This window comes from Rhamphochromis sp. 'chilingali' (genome assembly GCF_963969265.1).
Source record: "Rhamphochromis sp. 'chilingali' genome assembly, chromosome: 17".
NCBI classification, from domain to species: Eukaryota; Metazoa; Chordata; class Actinopteri; order Cichliformes; family Cichlidae; genus Rhamphochromis; species Rhamphochromis sp. 'chilingali'.
In genome coordinates this window covers 7,261,564-7,279,072 of record NC_137944.1, presented here as the reverse complement: position 1 = coordinate 7,279,072, position 17,509 = coordinate 7,261,564, and the positions used below count along the sequence as shown (strand labels likewise).

At 39.4% G+C, this 17,509-nt stretch overlaps 2 protein-coding genes and 1 long non-coding RNA gene across 3 annotated transcripts in view; 1 reads left to right on the top strand and 2 right to left on the bottom strand.

Moving 5' to 3' along the window:
- The window catches only part of LOC308384238 (CMP-N-acetylneuraminate-beta-galactosamide-alpha-2,3-sialyltransferase 1-like), a gene marked incomplete at its 5' end in the record, with an annotated part of 34,140 nt that extends 17,082 nt beyond the window's left edge, over positions 1-17,058 (bottom strand). Inside the window, one exon of the mRNA XM_080862702.1 lies at positions 16,932-17,058. The remainder of the gene's footprint in view (positions 1-16,931) is intronic.
- LOC308384241 lies at positions 1,129-2,729 on the top strand. The gene is made up of 2 exons (XR_013969286.1): positions 1,129-1,628; positions 2,465-2,729. It is a non-coding gene; the product is annotated as an uncharacterized lncRNA (long non-coding RNA).
- On the bottom strand, positions 2,879-4,534 carry LOC308384240 (uncharacterized protein). Its single transcript, XM_080862704.1, has 2 exons — positions 4,225-4,534; positions 2,879-3,336 (listed from the first exon to the last, which is right to left on the bottom strand). Exons 1-2 carry the CDS (start codon positions 4,482-4,484, stop codon positions 3,066-3,068), a joined length of 531 nt encoding a protein of 176 aa, XP_080718830.1. The 5' UTR covers positions 4,485-4,534; the 3' UTR covers positions 2,879-3,065.
- Positions 17,059-17,509: the final 451 nt, after the last annotated feature.

The following is a 17,509-nucleotide window of genomic DNA, read 5'->3' as shown; positions in this document are numbered from 1 at the left end:
GAATATGAGTACAGAGATACAATATTTATATCTATAGCCAATGATTAAAAACAAAAATATATTGTCACTGTTCAGGGATGTAATTTGGCCATTGGTGTTGTTGTTTTCAAGGCTTCTTCGAGGAGCATCCGGGAGAACTACTTTCAAAGTATTTAAATGAAAAGCAAGCTTGCTTTTCTTTTAGAAGGTTCCCTTAATAAATATTTACTAGCAACATCTTTAAAATGATAATTAAGTGTTAGTGTTTACAAAAAAAAATAAAATAAAGTAAAGTAAAATCAGTAATTATAATAATAGTTTCTTTGATACAATTAAATAATTTATATAAATACATATATATATGGTAACGAATGGTAACAAAGAGAGGGAAGGTAGTCAGAACTGAGGGGATTGAACTACCAGAAGGCAACATTGCAGACATAGGGGACAGTTACAAGTACCTGGGGATCCCGCAGGCAAATGGGAACCATGAAGAGGCCGCTAGAAAAGCTGCAACCACCAAGTACCTGCAGAGGGTCAGGCAAGTCCTGAGGAGTCAGCTGAATGGTAAGAACAAGATCCGGGCCATCAACACGTACGCCCTGCCCGTGATCAGGTACCCTGCTGGGGTAATAGGCTGGCCAAAGGAGGAGATAGAAGCCACTGACATAAAGACAAGAAAGCTCCTTACCATGCATGGAGGGTTTCACCCCAAGTCCAGTACCCTGAGGCTGTACGCTAAGCGGAAGGAAGGGGGCCGGGGACTGGTGAGTGTCAGCACCACAGTCCAGGATGAGACAACGAACATCCAAGAATACATTGGGAAGATGGCCCCAACTGACCGAGTGCTCAGTGAATACCTCAGGCAGCAGAAACCCAAGAAAGAGGAGGGAGACGAGGAACCATCATGGAAGCACAGGCCCCTGCACGGTATGTACCACCGGCAGATAGAGGAGGTGGCTGATATCCAGAAATCCTACCAGTGGCTGGACAAAGCTGGACTGAAAGACAGCACAGAGGCACTAATCATGGCAGCACAAGAACAAGCTCTGAGTACAAGATCCATAGAGGCTGGGGTCTATTACACCAGGCAAGACCCCAGGTGCAGGCTGTGTAAAGATGCCCCAGAGACAATCCAGCACATAACGGTGTGTTCACACCGAACGCGATGGACGCGAATAGAGCGTCAGGTTTACATGTAAAGTCAATGGAAAGGCGCGATGACGCGCGATTGCGGGTCCCGCGAAAATTCGGAAGCAGATTTGCGTCGCGAAAACGCCAAAACGCGTGAAACGCGCGTCAGTGTAGCGCGTCTGGCGCGTTTGACTCGCGAATAAAACCACGCGCGTGAGTTTTTGTGTTGCATTTTGTGCATACGCGCGTTTCGCGTCTACCGCTCGAGTTGGAAAAATCTGAACTCCAGCGTCAAATCGCGCCGCGACAACCAATCAGGAGCCTGGTGACGTGGCTGTTACCTAGGTCAAAGGGGCAGATCCAGCCAAAGCCTTTCATACTTCAATGGAGGGGAAGGCTAATCAATGCGGTAGCAAACAACTCGGAGCTGTACAACACCAGCTGCTTTCAGTACCGAGACAGGAATAAAAAGGACCGAGCTTGGAGGAAGATATGTGAAGAGATCGGGCAACCTGGTAAGTTCATTCATTTCTCTTTTGAAAGTTTTCACTGACCCGGGGAAGCCGCACAAAAGCTAGCAAGCCACCGCTATTTTCCCACTGACGTACAAATACCGTTCTGCTTTTATGCATGTTGTCATTTAGGAATATATTTTATTGTTTATTAATAAACAGCACACAGTGGTCCCGCTGATCATCCGTCACTGCTTTGCTTTTTCGCTGATTTTTTATTGCACAGTACAGCATTGCATTCTGCAGCCTGATTGACAAATCTCCTGCGCTTGCCAAATTTATCACGTTTGGTTTTGATAACCATCGCGTCCAATAGAAAAAACAGCACAAAAACACCCATAACTATGAGCCTCATTCGGAAATAGACACCTGCACCGTGAGGGAAAAAGGCGCACGAAAGTGGCGGGCAGATGAAGACAAACCGCGGCATAATAATACTTTTACGTTTTGCAATCTACAAAGGTTTGCACTTTGAGAATCAATTGTGAGAACTGTGACCAGGGGCTAGTTATTCTGAGAACCCCTGCAATAAATGAGGGACCACTGTCTACTCTACGATTATTATATCCAACCTGTTAACATTTAATACTGTATTGATAGAACCAACTGATTCTGCAGCAGAGCATCCCCAGTCCCTGAGCTCCTGCTGCTGCACCCACAGATATGTACAGCAAGCACTGATACCTTTTTAGTCGGTGGGATTCCCTTGTGATCACCTTTACTAAATATCTACAACCAATCTGATTATATCCTGTTATTGTTTTTTTTTTTTTTTCAATGTTGAAATTAAAATCTAGTAGCAGCCTTCTCATTTCTTTGTGTTTTGTGCTGTTTTACAGGCCCACAGAGGAGGACGGCTCCGAGGCAGATGAGGGACGGGTCCCAGGACGGTCCATCGGCGGTGGAGCTGGCCACCCTGGAGTCCCTGAAGAGGCCACACCAGTCTCCAATGGAGCATTTCCTCCTCAGCCTTGTTCCTGCTCTGGAGAGCAGCTGGTCCTTTTTATTCCTGTCTCTCTGTAAATTCTTATATTTTATATATTTATGTTTAATGTTTTTCTGTTTGAGACTTTTAATATTATTTCAAATAAATGTTTATAATGACTAATGTCTCAGTTCTACTACACAGCAAATGTTGGCACACAACTTGACACATGTAGAATTTATTTCATATTATACTAATGACAAAATATACTGATACAGTGGGATGCAGAAGTTTGGGCAACCTTGTTAATAGACATTTTCCTGTATAAATTGTTGGTTGTTACAATAAAAAATGTCAGTTAAATATCATACAGGAGACACACACAGTGATATTTGAGAAGTGAAAAGAAGTTTACTGGATTTACAGAAAGTGTGCAATAATTGTTTAAACAAAATCAAGCAGGTGCATCAATTTGGGCACCACAAAAAAGAAATGAAATGAATATTTAGTGTATATCAATGTGTGTGTCTCCTATATGATATATGGGGTGCCTTTGTCTGGATGTGCTTCCCATCCAGAGCTGCACAGCACAGAGGAAAGTTCCAGCGCTCCTGGAATCCCTCTGTGATGGAGCGCCAGTCTCCAGGTGAAGGCACAGCCATGAAGTCGTCCACTAGACAGTCCCAGATGGACGTCGCTGCCTGGGGGGTGATCTGGCTCACCGTGGACACACCGACTCTGAAACTGAACGCGATGGTCCTGAAGGAGTCCCCGGTGACAAGGAACCTGGACAAAATTGTTCAAAATCAGTATTATGTGTACTGCAGTTACAAAATACATTATTCAAATTCCAAAATACTTTTGTGATGTCAGATATAAATCACAAAACTTAAATCTTACATAAAACATTTTGTAATTATAAGGATAATTACAAAATGTATATTAGATAATATCTAAAACAGTTGTGTTTTGTTTTAACTTTAACATATCATAATTTGATTGGTAGCAACTTTCACAACTACAGTGAGCCAATCACTCATAATTCCTAAACATGTCAATCAGGTAGGAATGAAGTAAGACATTAATAGAAATAAAGAGTTGTGTGTTGACATGTAGCCCTTTCCTTGCTTAAATCATTAATATTTTTGAAAAATTAATCTGTGATAAGACAGCTTATCAAGATAGAACCATGTAACTAGAGATGAACCAAACTGTTCACAGTTTTATCTAACTCTGTTTTAATAAAGGCTGTGACCCCTGCTATAGAGTCTGACAGCTGCAGGGATTATATACAAATATTCAACTATCCCAGAATCAAACCAGGTCTAAATAAAAAGGAGTGAGTATCACTACAAAGGTTAACTCAGTGGTCCTAATGCTACAGTTTGATATCAGCAAACACCGAGCGCATACATTGATGTGACACCACAGCCATGCTATCATGCAAACACTGATAACAGCATAAATCGAATTAAATCGGGACTTGATGAGAGCTTCTGAGTATCACTAGAAATATTATAAAGAGTCGTCTCTGTACCACAGTTTGCTTTCAGTAAACACCGACAGCATTCACTGTTAGCATAGCACATCCATGTTAGCAGTGTATAACTGGATGGATTAGCATATTAGCACAGATATCAATAAAGGACTACCGTATTAAATAGTTTTACTAACCTCAGGCAGACGGACAGGCGCTCTGCAGGTGGGATTGAGCGTCTGTAGTTGGTGTCTAGGCGGGCGATGCTGGGACCGACGAGGGAAAGCAGGTCCTCAAACTGGCCGACGGTGATAGCGCTGGAATCGGCCGTCATCCAGGCGCAGCTCCTGGAGCAAGTGGTGAAACTCACCAAACTGCTCATGCCTCTGGAGGACCTGATGGACCCAGGTACGGCGAGGACGTCTTTTACGCTGCTGCTCTGCTCTCCACAGTACATAGAGAAGGGAGACTCTCTCTTCAAGCGCTAGCTCGATAGCTGCCATCTTGCAAAGATACCGGTCTGGCACAACTCCCTCCCACATTCCTCCCACATTTCCGGTTCACGCGCGTCAAAAAATTTTGACGCGCGATGGATCTTTCTTGGACACGCGTTGAGACGCGAATGTACACGCGTCAAATTAGGGGCGTTTGGGGCGTTTTATTCGCGTCCATCGCGTTCGGTGTGAACACACCGTAACAGCAGGGTGCAAGATGCTAGCAGGCAAGACATACATGGAACGCCATAACCAAGTGGCCGGCATAGTGTACAGGAACATCTGTGCCGAGTATAACCTGGAAGTCCCGAGGTCAAAATGGGAGATGCCCCCAAGGGTGGTGGAGAATGACCGAGCTAAGATCCTGTGGGACTTCCAGATACAGACGGACAAAATGGTGGTGGCTAACCAACCGGACATAGTGGTGGTAGACAAACAGAAGAAGATGGCCGTAGTGATTGATGTAGCGGTTCCGAATGACAGCAATATCAGGAAGAAGGACCACGAGAAGCTGGAGAAATACCAAGGGCTCAGAGAAGAGCTCGAGAGGATGTGGAGGGTGAAGGTAACGGTGGTCCCCGTGGTAATCGGAGCACTAGGTGCGGTGACTCCCAAGCTAGGCGAGTGGCTCCAGCAGATCCCGGGAACAACATCGGAGATCTCTGTCCAGAAGAGCGCAGTCCTGGGAACAGCTAAGATACTGCGCAGGACCCTCAAGCTCCCAGGCCTCTGGTAGAGGACCCGAGCTTGAAGGATACAAAAAAAAAATAAATAAATAACCGCCCGCAGGGGCGTGCTGGGTGTTGTGTATGTATATATCAAACCTGTTTAGTGACAGCTTCAGTCTGCTCTGTGGGCACATCTGAGTGTGGTGGTTCTTCTTGATGATCCTTATAAAAATAATATAATTACTACTTTACATGGAAGAACACAGATTAATTACAGAACACACATGACAATGTATGTCTTTAGCAGAACTTAAATTATTCTTGATCTCTAATACATACATAGGTTTAGACAATATACAGTCTTTGTCTGTGTTTATATGTTACTGCATTTTCCAAACAAAATTTTAAGTGATATAAATGGTCTTCTACAACAGCAATAACTAACAATAATGATAATTATTTCACTAACATCAAGTATTTTATGGGTAGCTGTTGCCATGTGTGGAGTGTACAATATCAAGATTTTCATTAACAAAGTTTTCCTAAAAGCTGTGAAAGACTAATGATGTTTTTAATTAGAAAATGTATTATGGGACTTAACATGGTTATTTGATGTATACAAAACATTTTTAACACATAGATGAGTTATAATTACTGTACATTTATGTATAGTTAACATCGTTATTTACTTTCATAAATATGCATAAAATGAATTAAATCACAGGAGCATAAAGAGAATTACAGTAAGATTACAGTATTTTTTACATAACTAATTGAACAATTGTAAAAAAAAGAAAAGCAAAGTACACATTTAAATTTGATTAGAACACACAACCTTTCTAATAGAAAATGTTTTAGTGACATGCATAGATGATAGAAAAAATGATGATACCTTACCTGTTTGACTCGTTTTCCCATCAGAGGAGTTACATAGAAGCCTTTTCGTTTTCGACTTTTTTTCTTCCACTTCTCGGTCTCCACTCGGTAAGACTGAAAAGTATAATTTTTAAATAATTAACAATACTTTTTAGATCTGATCTTCATGTTTAAAAGATTACAAACATGCAAACCGTCAAGGACATTTACTGTAATCCCAAATTTAGTTACCGTAAAATGCTTAATGCTTCCTGTCTTTTGTTTAATTACAGTTGTTAGTCTAATAAGCTCCTATATTTATCACGTCTGAAATGTCATTCTAACCACATGTAATGCATTTGAGAAAATGTTTGTTAATAACACAAAGTCACAATGACAGTACCAAAGACATTTTAGACTAAAGAATGCACAAAAAGAAAAAAACATTTCTAATGTGAATGTGAATATACATTACAGATTTGATAAATTCAAAAACAGCAGTGCGAATGACTGTTGTTGTGTAAAAACTGCACAAAATCTGTCCCAAAATTTAAATTATCCTATTTAAACCTCACCTTCATCCTTTTTTTGCCTACATCGCCATATTCTCGGAGAAGAGCATCATGTTTCCTTTGATATATTTGCACAAAGTCATTTAGTCTAGTGAGACGCCTTCGTTCAAAGCGAATCCTTTTCAGGTCCCATTGACTTTTTTCCATTATCCCTTGCGTTCGATTGTCTTCAGTGTAGTTCTGAAAATGTTAATTACATCATTTACACTTTGGCCGAATTCAGCATAATGTTTCTTTTACTGTATTAACTTATTCTACCTGCTTCTTAAACTTCGACACATGATTGTACCGTTTACTGAGAAAGCGATACGCTGAGCCTTTCCCATGCCGTCCAAGGTCTCCTAAAGAAAAGACAGAATTTTTAATCAATAAAGCACATAAATAACAACATATAAGTGTTGATTGACCAAAACAAGACATACCAAGCAGCATTCCTGACCACAAGGTAGCATGTGGTAGAAAGTACTTTGAAATACTTGAAATGAATGCTGGTGCATAGTACACATTCAGTGGTCCAGTCACATCAAGGTGGGCACTGGCAATTACTTCGACAAAGTGCTTTTTAAGTGATGAATGAACAATATCTGTCTGAAATAAAAATTGAAATATCATATGATTACAATGTCTTTTGAGTTTTAAAGAAAGTCTTAATCGTTTTTAAAAACACATAAATATACTACAAAACGATGTTATTGGTGTCACACTACATCATGAACACAATTAATATCTGAAACATTGAAATCCAAGATGAATTTTAAAATTACCTTATAATCCTCTGGAATGATGTCTGTTTCTTCAGCATCCCCATTCCCCGTCTGATCGATCAGCATTTTGAGGTTCTGCAGGTGTTTTTTCACTTCTGGTCCACTGCATGGACTTTTGAAAACAACTGTTGCACTTATAATGATGCCATCCATGTCTTTCAAGTTTGAAGAACAGGCCAGTAATCCAAAAACGTGCATGCCAAATTTGTAGTGTTTCTGTAGTCTATAGTGAAAAAAAGCATATAAACAATATGCATACTAAACACAAAGTCTAATCATTAGCAGAAAAAACAATTGCAAAATATAATTATAATAGACATGAATTAGAAAGTCAACAATAACTACAAGGGCAAGTACACTAACACCGGAGAAATACTTAAAACAGAAAAATAACAATCGTACTCACAGACTCGAGCACAAATACCTCTTTTTGCAAAGATCCTTTGCGTTCTTCATGATGTGACTCAAACACCGGTGGAGAATGGGTATGTTGAAGTTATCCGTGTCTAACTGTCCTGTGATAACCTGGAAGTATTGCTCCAAAAGGTCTTCCAAACTTGCTCTGCAGAATGTTACAGCAATGGACTGGAGAAGCACCAGTGAGCCATCACATATGATCATTACTGGCCTTTTGTTTGCCCTGCTTCCATACATTCGTGTAAGCTCTGTTTGAAATGCTTGTAGAAAATATGTAACAGAGGCAGTGGTATGGTCACATGTTACAAAAGTTGCTGTTGGTAGAGGTGATGATCCCTTGAAGGGATTTCTAACTATCACTTCATACACATAGTACGGATTAGCAGAAGCATTGTCTTTAGAGATAATGCTTCCTGTTGCATCAAAATATACTATGTCGTCTTTGCACCGCTGGTAAAACACTGAAAGTGTTTTTGTGGACCACAGCATTATACCTTTTGGATGCAGGAGCACTCTCTGAAGGACTTCGTTTGGAAGTCCTTGCTGTCTGTCTATTAACATTTGCAGACTGGTCATCTCATTTAAATGAGGTCTCTGTTTTTTTCTGTGGGACAAGGCAATATTTTTCAAGACATCTTTAGATGGAGCCTCATCCCGACACCCTGCTTGGAAAGCTTTTTCTGGTATTAGATTTAGAGAATCCAGATAAAGACTTCTTGGCAATTTGGTTTCAAGTTTTTCTGCTAAAACATCTCTGGACTGTCCACGCACAGGTCTTGTTTTTATTTCCTTTGTGTTGTGGCACACCTCACCTCCTTGGAAAAGCACATCAGCCTTCAGGGTTTTTTCATCTTTAACCTCCACTTTCACAGTCACTGGACAATCCTTAAAACGGCAGTATCCCGTACATGAGAATACAGCCGTCTTAGAATGTGACTGACTGGTCTTGATGGTATGCCTCTTAAATCCAAAACTGCAAAATGGGTGTACTGACTTAATGCCAGTGGCTACAACATTAGTCCACTGCATACTTTTGAAAAGCCTCCCTTTCTGTGTTTTTTTATGTCTTGCCAGTCTTTCTGATCAATGAAAAAAAAGCATGGCTGCTGTGGCAAAGAGCATTTGTAGAATTCCTCTTCAGCATTACTACTGTCACTTGTGTTTGATGAATTTCTACTCCAGTCCTATAATGCATCAGAAAGACTTTATTAAAAATAGGTGATGTAATTTCATGACAGAAATGTTATGTGGAAAATACTTTACCTTTTCGAGGGATGTAGACGATTGTGATGGAGACACACCGGGTTGTTTCAATTCAGGAGAAATGTTTTGGACAATGCCATTGTCATCACTCTCCTCCACAACATCCTTTGAATATCATTTTATTTGTCAAACAAAGAAATAACTTTTAAATAGAGACATTGTTTTCATAGAGTAAAAGTAGTTATAATTAATGTAATAAATAATTCCAACCTGTTTGAGCAAATGGAGAGATTCATTTCCTTCCATTGCAGATGGACACATCTCCAATGTTTCGTCGCCAGTGTTTCCTTCATCCTGAGTGTGAAATAATTATTAACTCATGAGTATAGTAAGGTAAAACAAGAACTACATGTTTTATTTTAAAAGGTTTAGCATAGAGCTTACTCTATATTACAAATTTAATAGATGTTTATATAACCTATGCAAAAAGGCATGGAAACTGTATAATAGAAATGTGAAATCAACTACTCTGTATTGCATGTTGTCACAGCAAGTTCTTTAGTAGAGTAAAGAAGCAATGTTTGTTGAACACCACAGTGTTGTGAAGCCTTATATATATTTATATGGCTTTTATATGAAAATATTGTATTCTGCAGTGTGGACATAATACAAGTAATTTACTTCCTTTATGTTAATGAGAGTGTGGGGGGTGAGTTGGAGGGCAGGGTGGGCTGCTTTTAACCATGTAAAGCACTTTGTGCTACATCTTTGTATGAAAAGTGCTTTATAAATAAAGATTGATTGATTGATACACACACACACACACACACACACACACATATAGATGATAAATGGACTGATTTATATATATTGCTTTTCTGCTCAACCAGAGTACTCAAAGCTCTCTGAGTCAGTGTCGTGTCGTCCCTCAAGCTGTGTGTTTCCTTGTGTGCCTCTCTGCAAAGTGTGAGTTTATATTTTCCAAGTTTAGTTTAGTATGCTCATTTTCTGTGACCAACAAATAAAGCTGTGATTTTGATTTGCCCTTCAAAAAACAACGGTTTATGTTTTTTGTGCCTCCATCCATTAATGCAATATGTCTCATGTTAGGTGTTATTATTAACCACTAATAATAATGGATTGGATTTATATAGCGCTTTTCAAGGCACCCAAAGCGCTTTACAATGCCACTATTCATTCACTCTCACATTCACACACTGGTGGAGGCAAGCTACGGTTGTAGCCACAGCTGCCCTGGGGCAGACTGACAGAAGTGAGGCTGCCATATCGCGCCATCGGCCCCTCTGGCCAACACCAGTAGGCGGTAGGGTAAAGTGTCTTGCCCAAGGACACAACGACCAGGACAGAGAGCCCGGGGATTGAACCGGCGACCTTCCGGTTACAGATACGCTTCCCAACCCCCTGAGCCACGGTGTCTGTAAATGCAAGTAAAAAACAATTAAATAAAATAGAGAGAACTATACAACTATAAAATTATATTTCAATTTTTTTACACAATATAACTTCTAAATATTGTTTAAGGATAAAACTTGCCTTTCCAAAGGATGAAAATGTGGAGGTTCTGTAACACAAATAAGAAATTAAAAAACAAAGGCTTCAATGTATTTGCCAAACAATAACATTTTCAGTTTTTGTCATGCACTTGTTATATTTACATATTTCCTGTATTACTCGAAATGACCTATTTAAAACCACTGGGGTGAGCGAAATGGTCTCGGATGGAAACAGACTAATCATATTATTGTTAACGCACCATTACAGTCAAAGATATGGACAAAGCAACAGTCTTATGATTTGTGTTTCGGGTTCAAGGAAATAAGCCTACATAGGAAAAGTTATTAAATTATGTATTAATATCAAATTTATTTCTAACAAAGTTGTTTAAAAGTGGTTGTTTGTTTATAGGAGCTACCGAGAGCATCACGTGGTCATACCACATCTATTACGTAATGTGTCCCTACCTAAATACATAGTACTTAAAAACACGTTAAAACCAAATTTAACTTAGAAAACAGTAATAGGAAGCAAATAACATATGAAGCAAAAAGCCATAAGGAAAACTTCATAAAATTTTTTGTCAATAAGGCAAACGTAATGACTTGTGGCTTAAGCTAATTGCATGCTTACCTTATCTGTCGTTTTGCGTAGCTCATTATTGTCTGTTGCAGAACCACGGGAACTCGTAACTTTTCCAAGTTTACAAACGTAGTGTATTTAAGACTGTCAAGTAAAATTGTAATTCCGTAGTTCCTACAGTTGTTGAAGCATGTGCACGCATCACACCGCCACCGCAAGTACTTGACTCATTGGGCTATAGGCTACTATCACCTTCACCCTTAATCAGTGTCCCGGATCAATAGTCACCGGATATCCTCGGACGCATTTCAGAAAAGTAAAATAATGCGCGATTTAGAAATGTTAATACTTGCCTGTTCAATTTTAATCATTTGGATAATTGATATTAGTTACACATAAATAGTGTTTACAGATGACCTTTGACTTTCGATGTTCAATTAAGCAACGCAAAAATGTATTACAGGCACATAAAAAACGAACCCATTGATGCATCAATTGTACTTAAACCCAAAAATACCCATGAAAGGTTTTTAAAATGGACATTTCAGTAGATAAACGGTTGAAACTTGTAAAAGTACTTAGTGTCACATTGAAAAAATATTTTTGACACTTAAAAAAATAATTAAATACATTGCATTTAAAGATATTTGAAATAAAATAATAAAAGGGTGGAGTGCCCACTCCGGGTCGGGGATGAGTTCCTGCCCCAAGTGGAGGAGTTCAAGTATCTCGGGGTCTTGTTCGCGAGTGATGGGAGAAGGGAGCCGGAGATCGACAGACGGATTGGGGCTGCGGCTGCAGTAATGCAGACGCTGCACCGGCCCGTCGTGGTGAAGAGAGAGCTGAGTGTAAAAGCGAAGCTCTCAATTTACCGGTCGATCTACGTCCCTACCCTCACCTATGGCCACGAGCTGTGGGTAGTGACCGAAAGAACGAGATCGCGGATACAAGCGGCAGAAATGAGCTTCCTCCGAAGGGTGGCTGGCCTCTCTCTTAGAGATAGGGTGAGAAGTTCGGCCATCCGGGAGGGGCTCAGAGTAGAGCCGCTGCTGCTCCACATCGAAAGGAGCCAGCTGAGGTGGTTCGGGCATCTGACAAGGCTGCCTCCTGGGCGCCTCCTGGGTGAGGTGTTCCAGGCATGTCCCACCGGGAGGAGGCCCCGGGGCAGACCCAGGACACGCTGGAGAGATTATATCTCTCGGCTGGCCTGGGAACGCCTTGGTATTCCCCCGGACAAGCTGGAGGAGGTGGCTGGGGAGAGGGAGGTCTGGGCCTCTTTGCTTAGGCTGCTGCCCCCGCGACCCGGCCTCGGATAAAGCGGATGAGGATGGATGGATGGATGGATATTTTAAATGAATTAGACAAAATAATTAATGTCTTTTTTTGGTAAAGTTCCATTATGGTATAATAACCTTCATACTTCACTGATGGGTGAATACTCTTGAGCAACTGTTTTGTGATTTTGTTAATTGGTGTTATGGAAAAATTATACAGGTTTGTTGAAGTATTTTTGGAAGATGATAACACATTGGTTGAGTATAGGAAAGTGTGTGTAGGACTTTTGAAAAACATTGACAACTGGTCCTCACTATTATTGTGAAAATAAATTTTAAAAGAAAGTCTCCTAGAAAGCTAAATGTTGAAAAATGTGAGTAAAACTAAAATATTTTGATACTCAGCAATGCTGTACATTTTAGTATTACAGTGTAAAATCAACCAACATTAAAAACAGAAAACAATGAGAAAAAAGAGATAAGATATGATAACCTTTATTATTCCAACACGTGGGAAAATTGTTTTGTCACAGCAGGAAGTGGACAGTGCAAAAGTTATATACCAAAATTGGAATACAATAAGAATAAAATACTGTACAGAAATATACAAAGTAGAATAGAATAAAATACTACATATATTAGAAAAAATAGAATAAAATATACAATAGGATAAAAAATAGAATGCAAATGAGAAGACCAAGTCAAATTTTTAATCACTTCAGAATTTTAACGATTCTGATAATTGCCACTGTGATAATCAATTCTTAAGTAATTAAGTAAAGTGTATCATTTTTGTCATAATGTACCAACTACATTGAAACATCCATCTATTCACTTGCGTTTGTCCTCTAAAGGCTTGCGTGAGGTCGCTGTCATAGGGCGAGAGGCGAGGTACACCCTGGACAGGTCAAGTCTGGCGCAGGGCAAACACACAGGGACAGAAAACCATTAGCACTCACACCTATAACTTAGATTAATCAATTCCACACATATCTTTGGACAGTGGGAGGAAGCCAGAGTACCCAGAGAGAACACATGCAAACATGTGGAGAATATGCAAACTCCAGACAGAAAGAAAACAGCATGATGGTGGAATTGAACTGACAACATTCTTGCTATGGGGCAACAGTGCTAAACACCATGCCACTGTGCAACTCAGATTAAAGGATCTGACATTAAAATGAGTAATTAAAGACTATCAAAATTAGCTTTTGGAAAGCTATTCTGCACCTCAATGTAATTTTATTTATGCCCAAAATATACATATTCTACAGAAAAATCAGAACCAGAGAAGCTTTATTAATTTGACGGTGAAATTTAATACAAGTACCCTTTAATATCTGAGGAATTCTACAGTAAATCTGGCTGAAACTTGGCACACAGGTACAGGAGGTGTCCCAGAGGAGGGATGTGTTGAAAGTTGTACATCAACTACTCAGGATGATTTTTAATGAATTTTTGAAAATTGACATAATTGTAGTTTATTGGCCGACTGCATTGGATACAAGTACCCTTTAATTTCTGAGGAATTCTACAGTAAATCTGGCTGAAACTTGGCACAAAGGTACAGTAGGTGTCCCAGAGGAGGGATGTGTTGAAAGTTGTACATCAACTACTCAGGATGATTTTTAATGAATTTTTGAAAATTGACATAATTCTATTGTATTGACTGTATTGAATTGAATAAAGTACCCTTTAATATCTGAGGAATTCTACAGTAAATCTGGCTGAAACTTGGCACACAGGTACAGTAGGTGTCCCAGAGGAGGGATGTGTTGAAAGTTGTACATCAACTACTCAGGATGATTTTTAATGAATTTTTGAAAATTGACATAATTCTATTGTATTGACTGTATTGAATTGAATAAAGTACCCTTTAATTTCTGAGGAATTCTACAGTAAATTTGGATGAAACTTGGCACACAGGTACAGTAGGTGTCCCAGAGGGGGGATGTGTTGAAAGTTGTACATCAACTACTCAGGATGATTTTTAATGAATTTTTGAAAATTGACACAATTGTAGTGTATTGGCTGTATTAGATTGAATAAATGTTTCCATTAATTTCTGAGGAATTCTACAGTAAATTTCGATGAAACTTGGCACACAGGTACAGTAGGTGTCCCAGAGGGGGGATGTGTTGAAAGTTGGACATCAACTACTCAGGATGATTTTTAATGAATTTCTGAAAATTGACATAATTCTATTGTATTGACTGTATTGAATTGAATATAAGTTTCCTTTAATTTCTGAGGAATTCTACAGTAAATTTGGATGAAACGTGGCACACAGGTACAGTAGGTGTCCCAGAGGGGAGATGTGTTGAAAGTTGGACATCAACTACCCAGGATGATTTTTAATGAATTTTTGAAAATTGACATAATTCTACTGTATTGGCCGACTGCATTGGATACAAGTACCCTTTAATTTCTGAGGAATTCTACAGTAAATTTGGATGAAACGTGGCACACAGGTACAGGAGGTATCCCAGAGGGGGGATGTGTTGAAAGTTGTACATCAACTACTCAGGATGATATTTAATGAATTTTTGAAAATTGACACAATTGTAGTGTATTGGCTGTATTAGATTGAATAAATGTTTCCATTAATTTCTGAGGAATTCTACAGTAAATTTGGATGAAACTTGGCACACAGGTACAGTAGGTGTCCCAGAGGGGGGATGTGTTGAAAGTTGTACATCAACTACTCAGGATGATTTTTAATGAATTTTTGAAAATTGACATAATTGTAGTTTATTGGCCGACTGCATTGGATACAAGTACCCTTTAATTTCTGAGGAATTCTACAGTAAATCGGGCTGAAACCTGGCACACAGGTACAGTAGGTGTCCCAGAGGGGGGATGTGTTGAAAGTTGTACATCAACTACTCAGGATGATTTTTAATAAATTTCTGAAAATTGACATAATTCTACTGTATTGGCCGACTGCATTGGATACAAGTACCCATTAATTTCTGAGGAATTCTACAGTAAATCTGGATGAAACTTGGCACACAGGTACAGTAGGTGTCCCAGAGGGGGGATGTGTTGAAAGTTGTACATCAACTACTCAGGATGATTTTTAATGAATTTTTGAAAATTGACATAATTCTACTGTATTGGCCGACTGCATTGGATACAAGTACCCATTAATTTCTGAGGAATTCTACAGTAAATCTGGCTGAAACCTGGCACACAGGTACAGTAGGTGTCCTAGAGGAGGGATGTGTTGAAAGTTGTACATCAACTACTCAGGATGATTTTTAATGAATTTTGGAAAATTGACATAATTCTATTGTATTGACTGTATTGAATTGAATATAAGTTTCCTTTAATTTCTGAGGAATTCTACAGTAAATCTGGCTGAAACCTGGCACACAGGTACAGTAGGTGTCCTAGAGGAGGGATGTGTTGAAAGTTGTACATCAACTACTCAGGATGATTTTTAATGAATTTTTGAAAATTGACATAATTCTATTGTATTGACTGTATTGAATTGAATATAAGTTTCCTTTAATTTCTGAGGAATTCTACAGTAAATCTGGATGAAAATTCGCACACAGGTACAGTAGGTGTCCCAGAGGAGGGATGTGTTGAAAGTTGTACATCAACTACTCAGGATGATTTTTAATGAATTTTTGAAAATTGACACAATTGTAGTGCATTGGCTGTATTAGATTGAATAAATGTTTCCATTAATTTCTGAGGAATTCTACAGTAAATCTGGATGAAACTTGGCACACAGGTACAGTAGGTGTCCCAGAGGGGGGATGTGTTGAAAGTTGGACATCAACTACTCAGGAGGATTTTTAATGAATTTCTGAAAATTGACATAATTCTATTGTATTGACTGTATTGCATTGAATACAAGTACCCTTTAATTTCTGAGGAATTCTACAGTAAATCTGGATGAAAATTGGCACACAGGTACAGTAGGTGTCCCAGAGGGGGGATGTGTTGAAAGTTGGACCTCAACTATTCAGGATGACTTTTAATGAATTTTTGAAATAAACATAATTGTAGTGCATTGACTGTATTGCACTGAATATGAGTTTACTGTGATTTCTGAGTAATATTACAGTAAATCTGGGTAAAAACTGGCCCAGAGGTAAAGTAGGTGTCCGAGAAGAGGATTGTGTTGAAAGCTTGGCATCAACTTTTAAGAATGATTTTTTAATGAATTTTTGAATATGCAACCAGACTGTCACGATGGCTGTATTGGGCTGTTCCATTGTAATTTGTGTGCGCGCGTGCGTGTGATTGTTCACGCGCGTGCATGTGTGCGTGAGTCTAGGCTTTCAATCAGGATATAAAGCGAAAAGGCGCTACCGTAAAGACTGGTGTAAAAGCGCAAGGAAATTTATGCGGCGGATAGGAGGCGGCTGGCTTGACCGCGGCTCACAAATGACGGCTCACTTTACCGCAGTGGCGCACGAAGGACATACCGTCACAGCCAGAGTGTGTCACCCGTTACCATGGCAACATAAACAAAACAGAACTGTACAAACAGAACCCCGAACAGCCGTGACCCGCTACAATATGATACTTTTATAAATTACTTACCCGAGCTACGAGGAAATCGTTTTCTGGTTCAGTTTCATATAATACACGTACAAACGATGCGTAGACTCTATCGGTGAGAGCTTTTTCACCGTTTCACTCACAGGTAACAAGCGTGACATACTCGTTTGCTACCAGGGAACGTGATACCGTCATCTCTGACAAAGGTGTGGAGAGGTGTAGTTTGCGCGGATTTCCTCACGTACCCATGTTCGAGTTTGGAAACCACCCATTTCGAAATCAGTCACACCGGGACAAAGCTGGTTTATTGCCTCATAGACTACAGATTACACAATTTAAGAAAACACATTTTCTCTGTGGATCCTTTGGTTTCCATACCATCGTTAAAGTGTGAGTAACCCTCGGATGAGCTATATTTAAATCATTTTTATTGAACAACGGGAGGGCTGTTAGTTCCGCTCTCTGTCACTTATTAATGTGGACATACCCCGATTATGATCTTCCCTGATTATGAATCTTTTCCTTATAAATGTGACTTACACAGTAAGCCACCAAGTTTCTGTATAGATAGAAGTAGCATGTTTGTTAAGGGAGGACAATAATCTAGCAATATTTAAATA

Excerpts from the sequence above, each read along its gene's own strand:
- LOC308384240 (XM_080862704.1), bottom strand. The coding sequence starts at position 4,484 with ATGTACTGTGGAGAGCAGAGCAGCAGCGTAAAAGACGTCCTCGCCGTA. Across the intron at positions 3,337-4,224 it reads CGCCTGTCCGTCTGCCTGAG|GTTCCTTGTCACCGGGGACT; the intron begins GTTAGTAAAACT and ends AATTTTGTCCAG.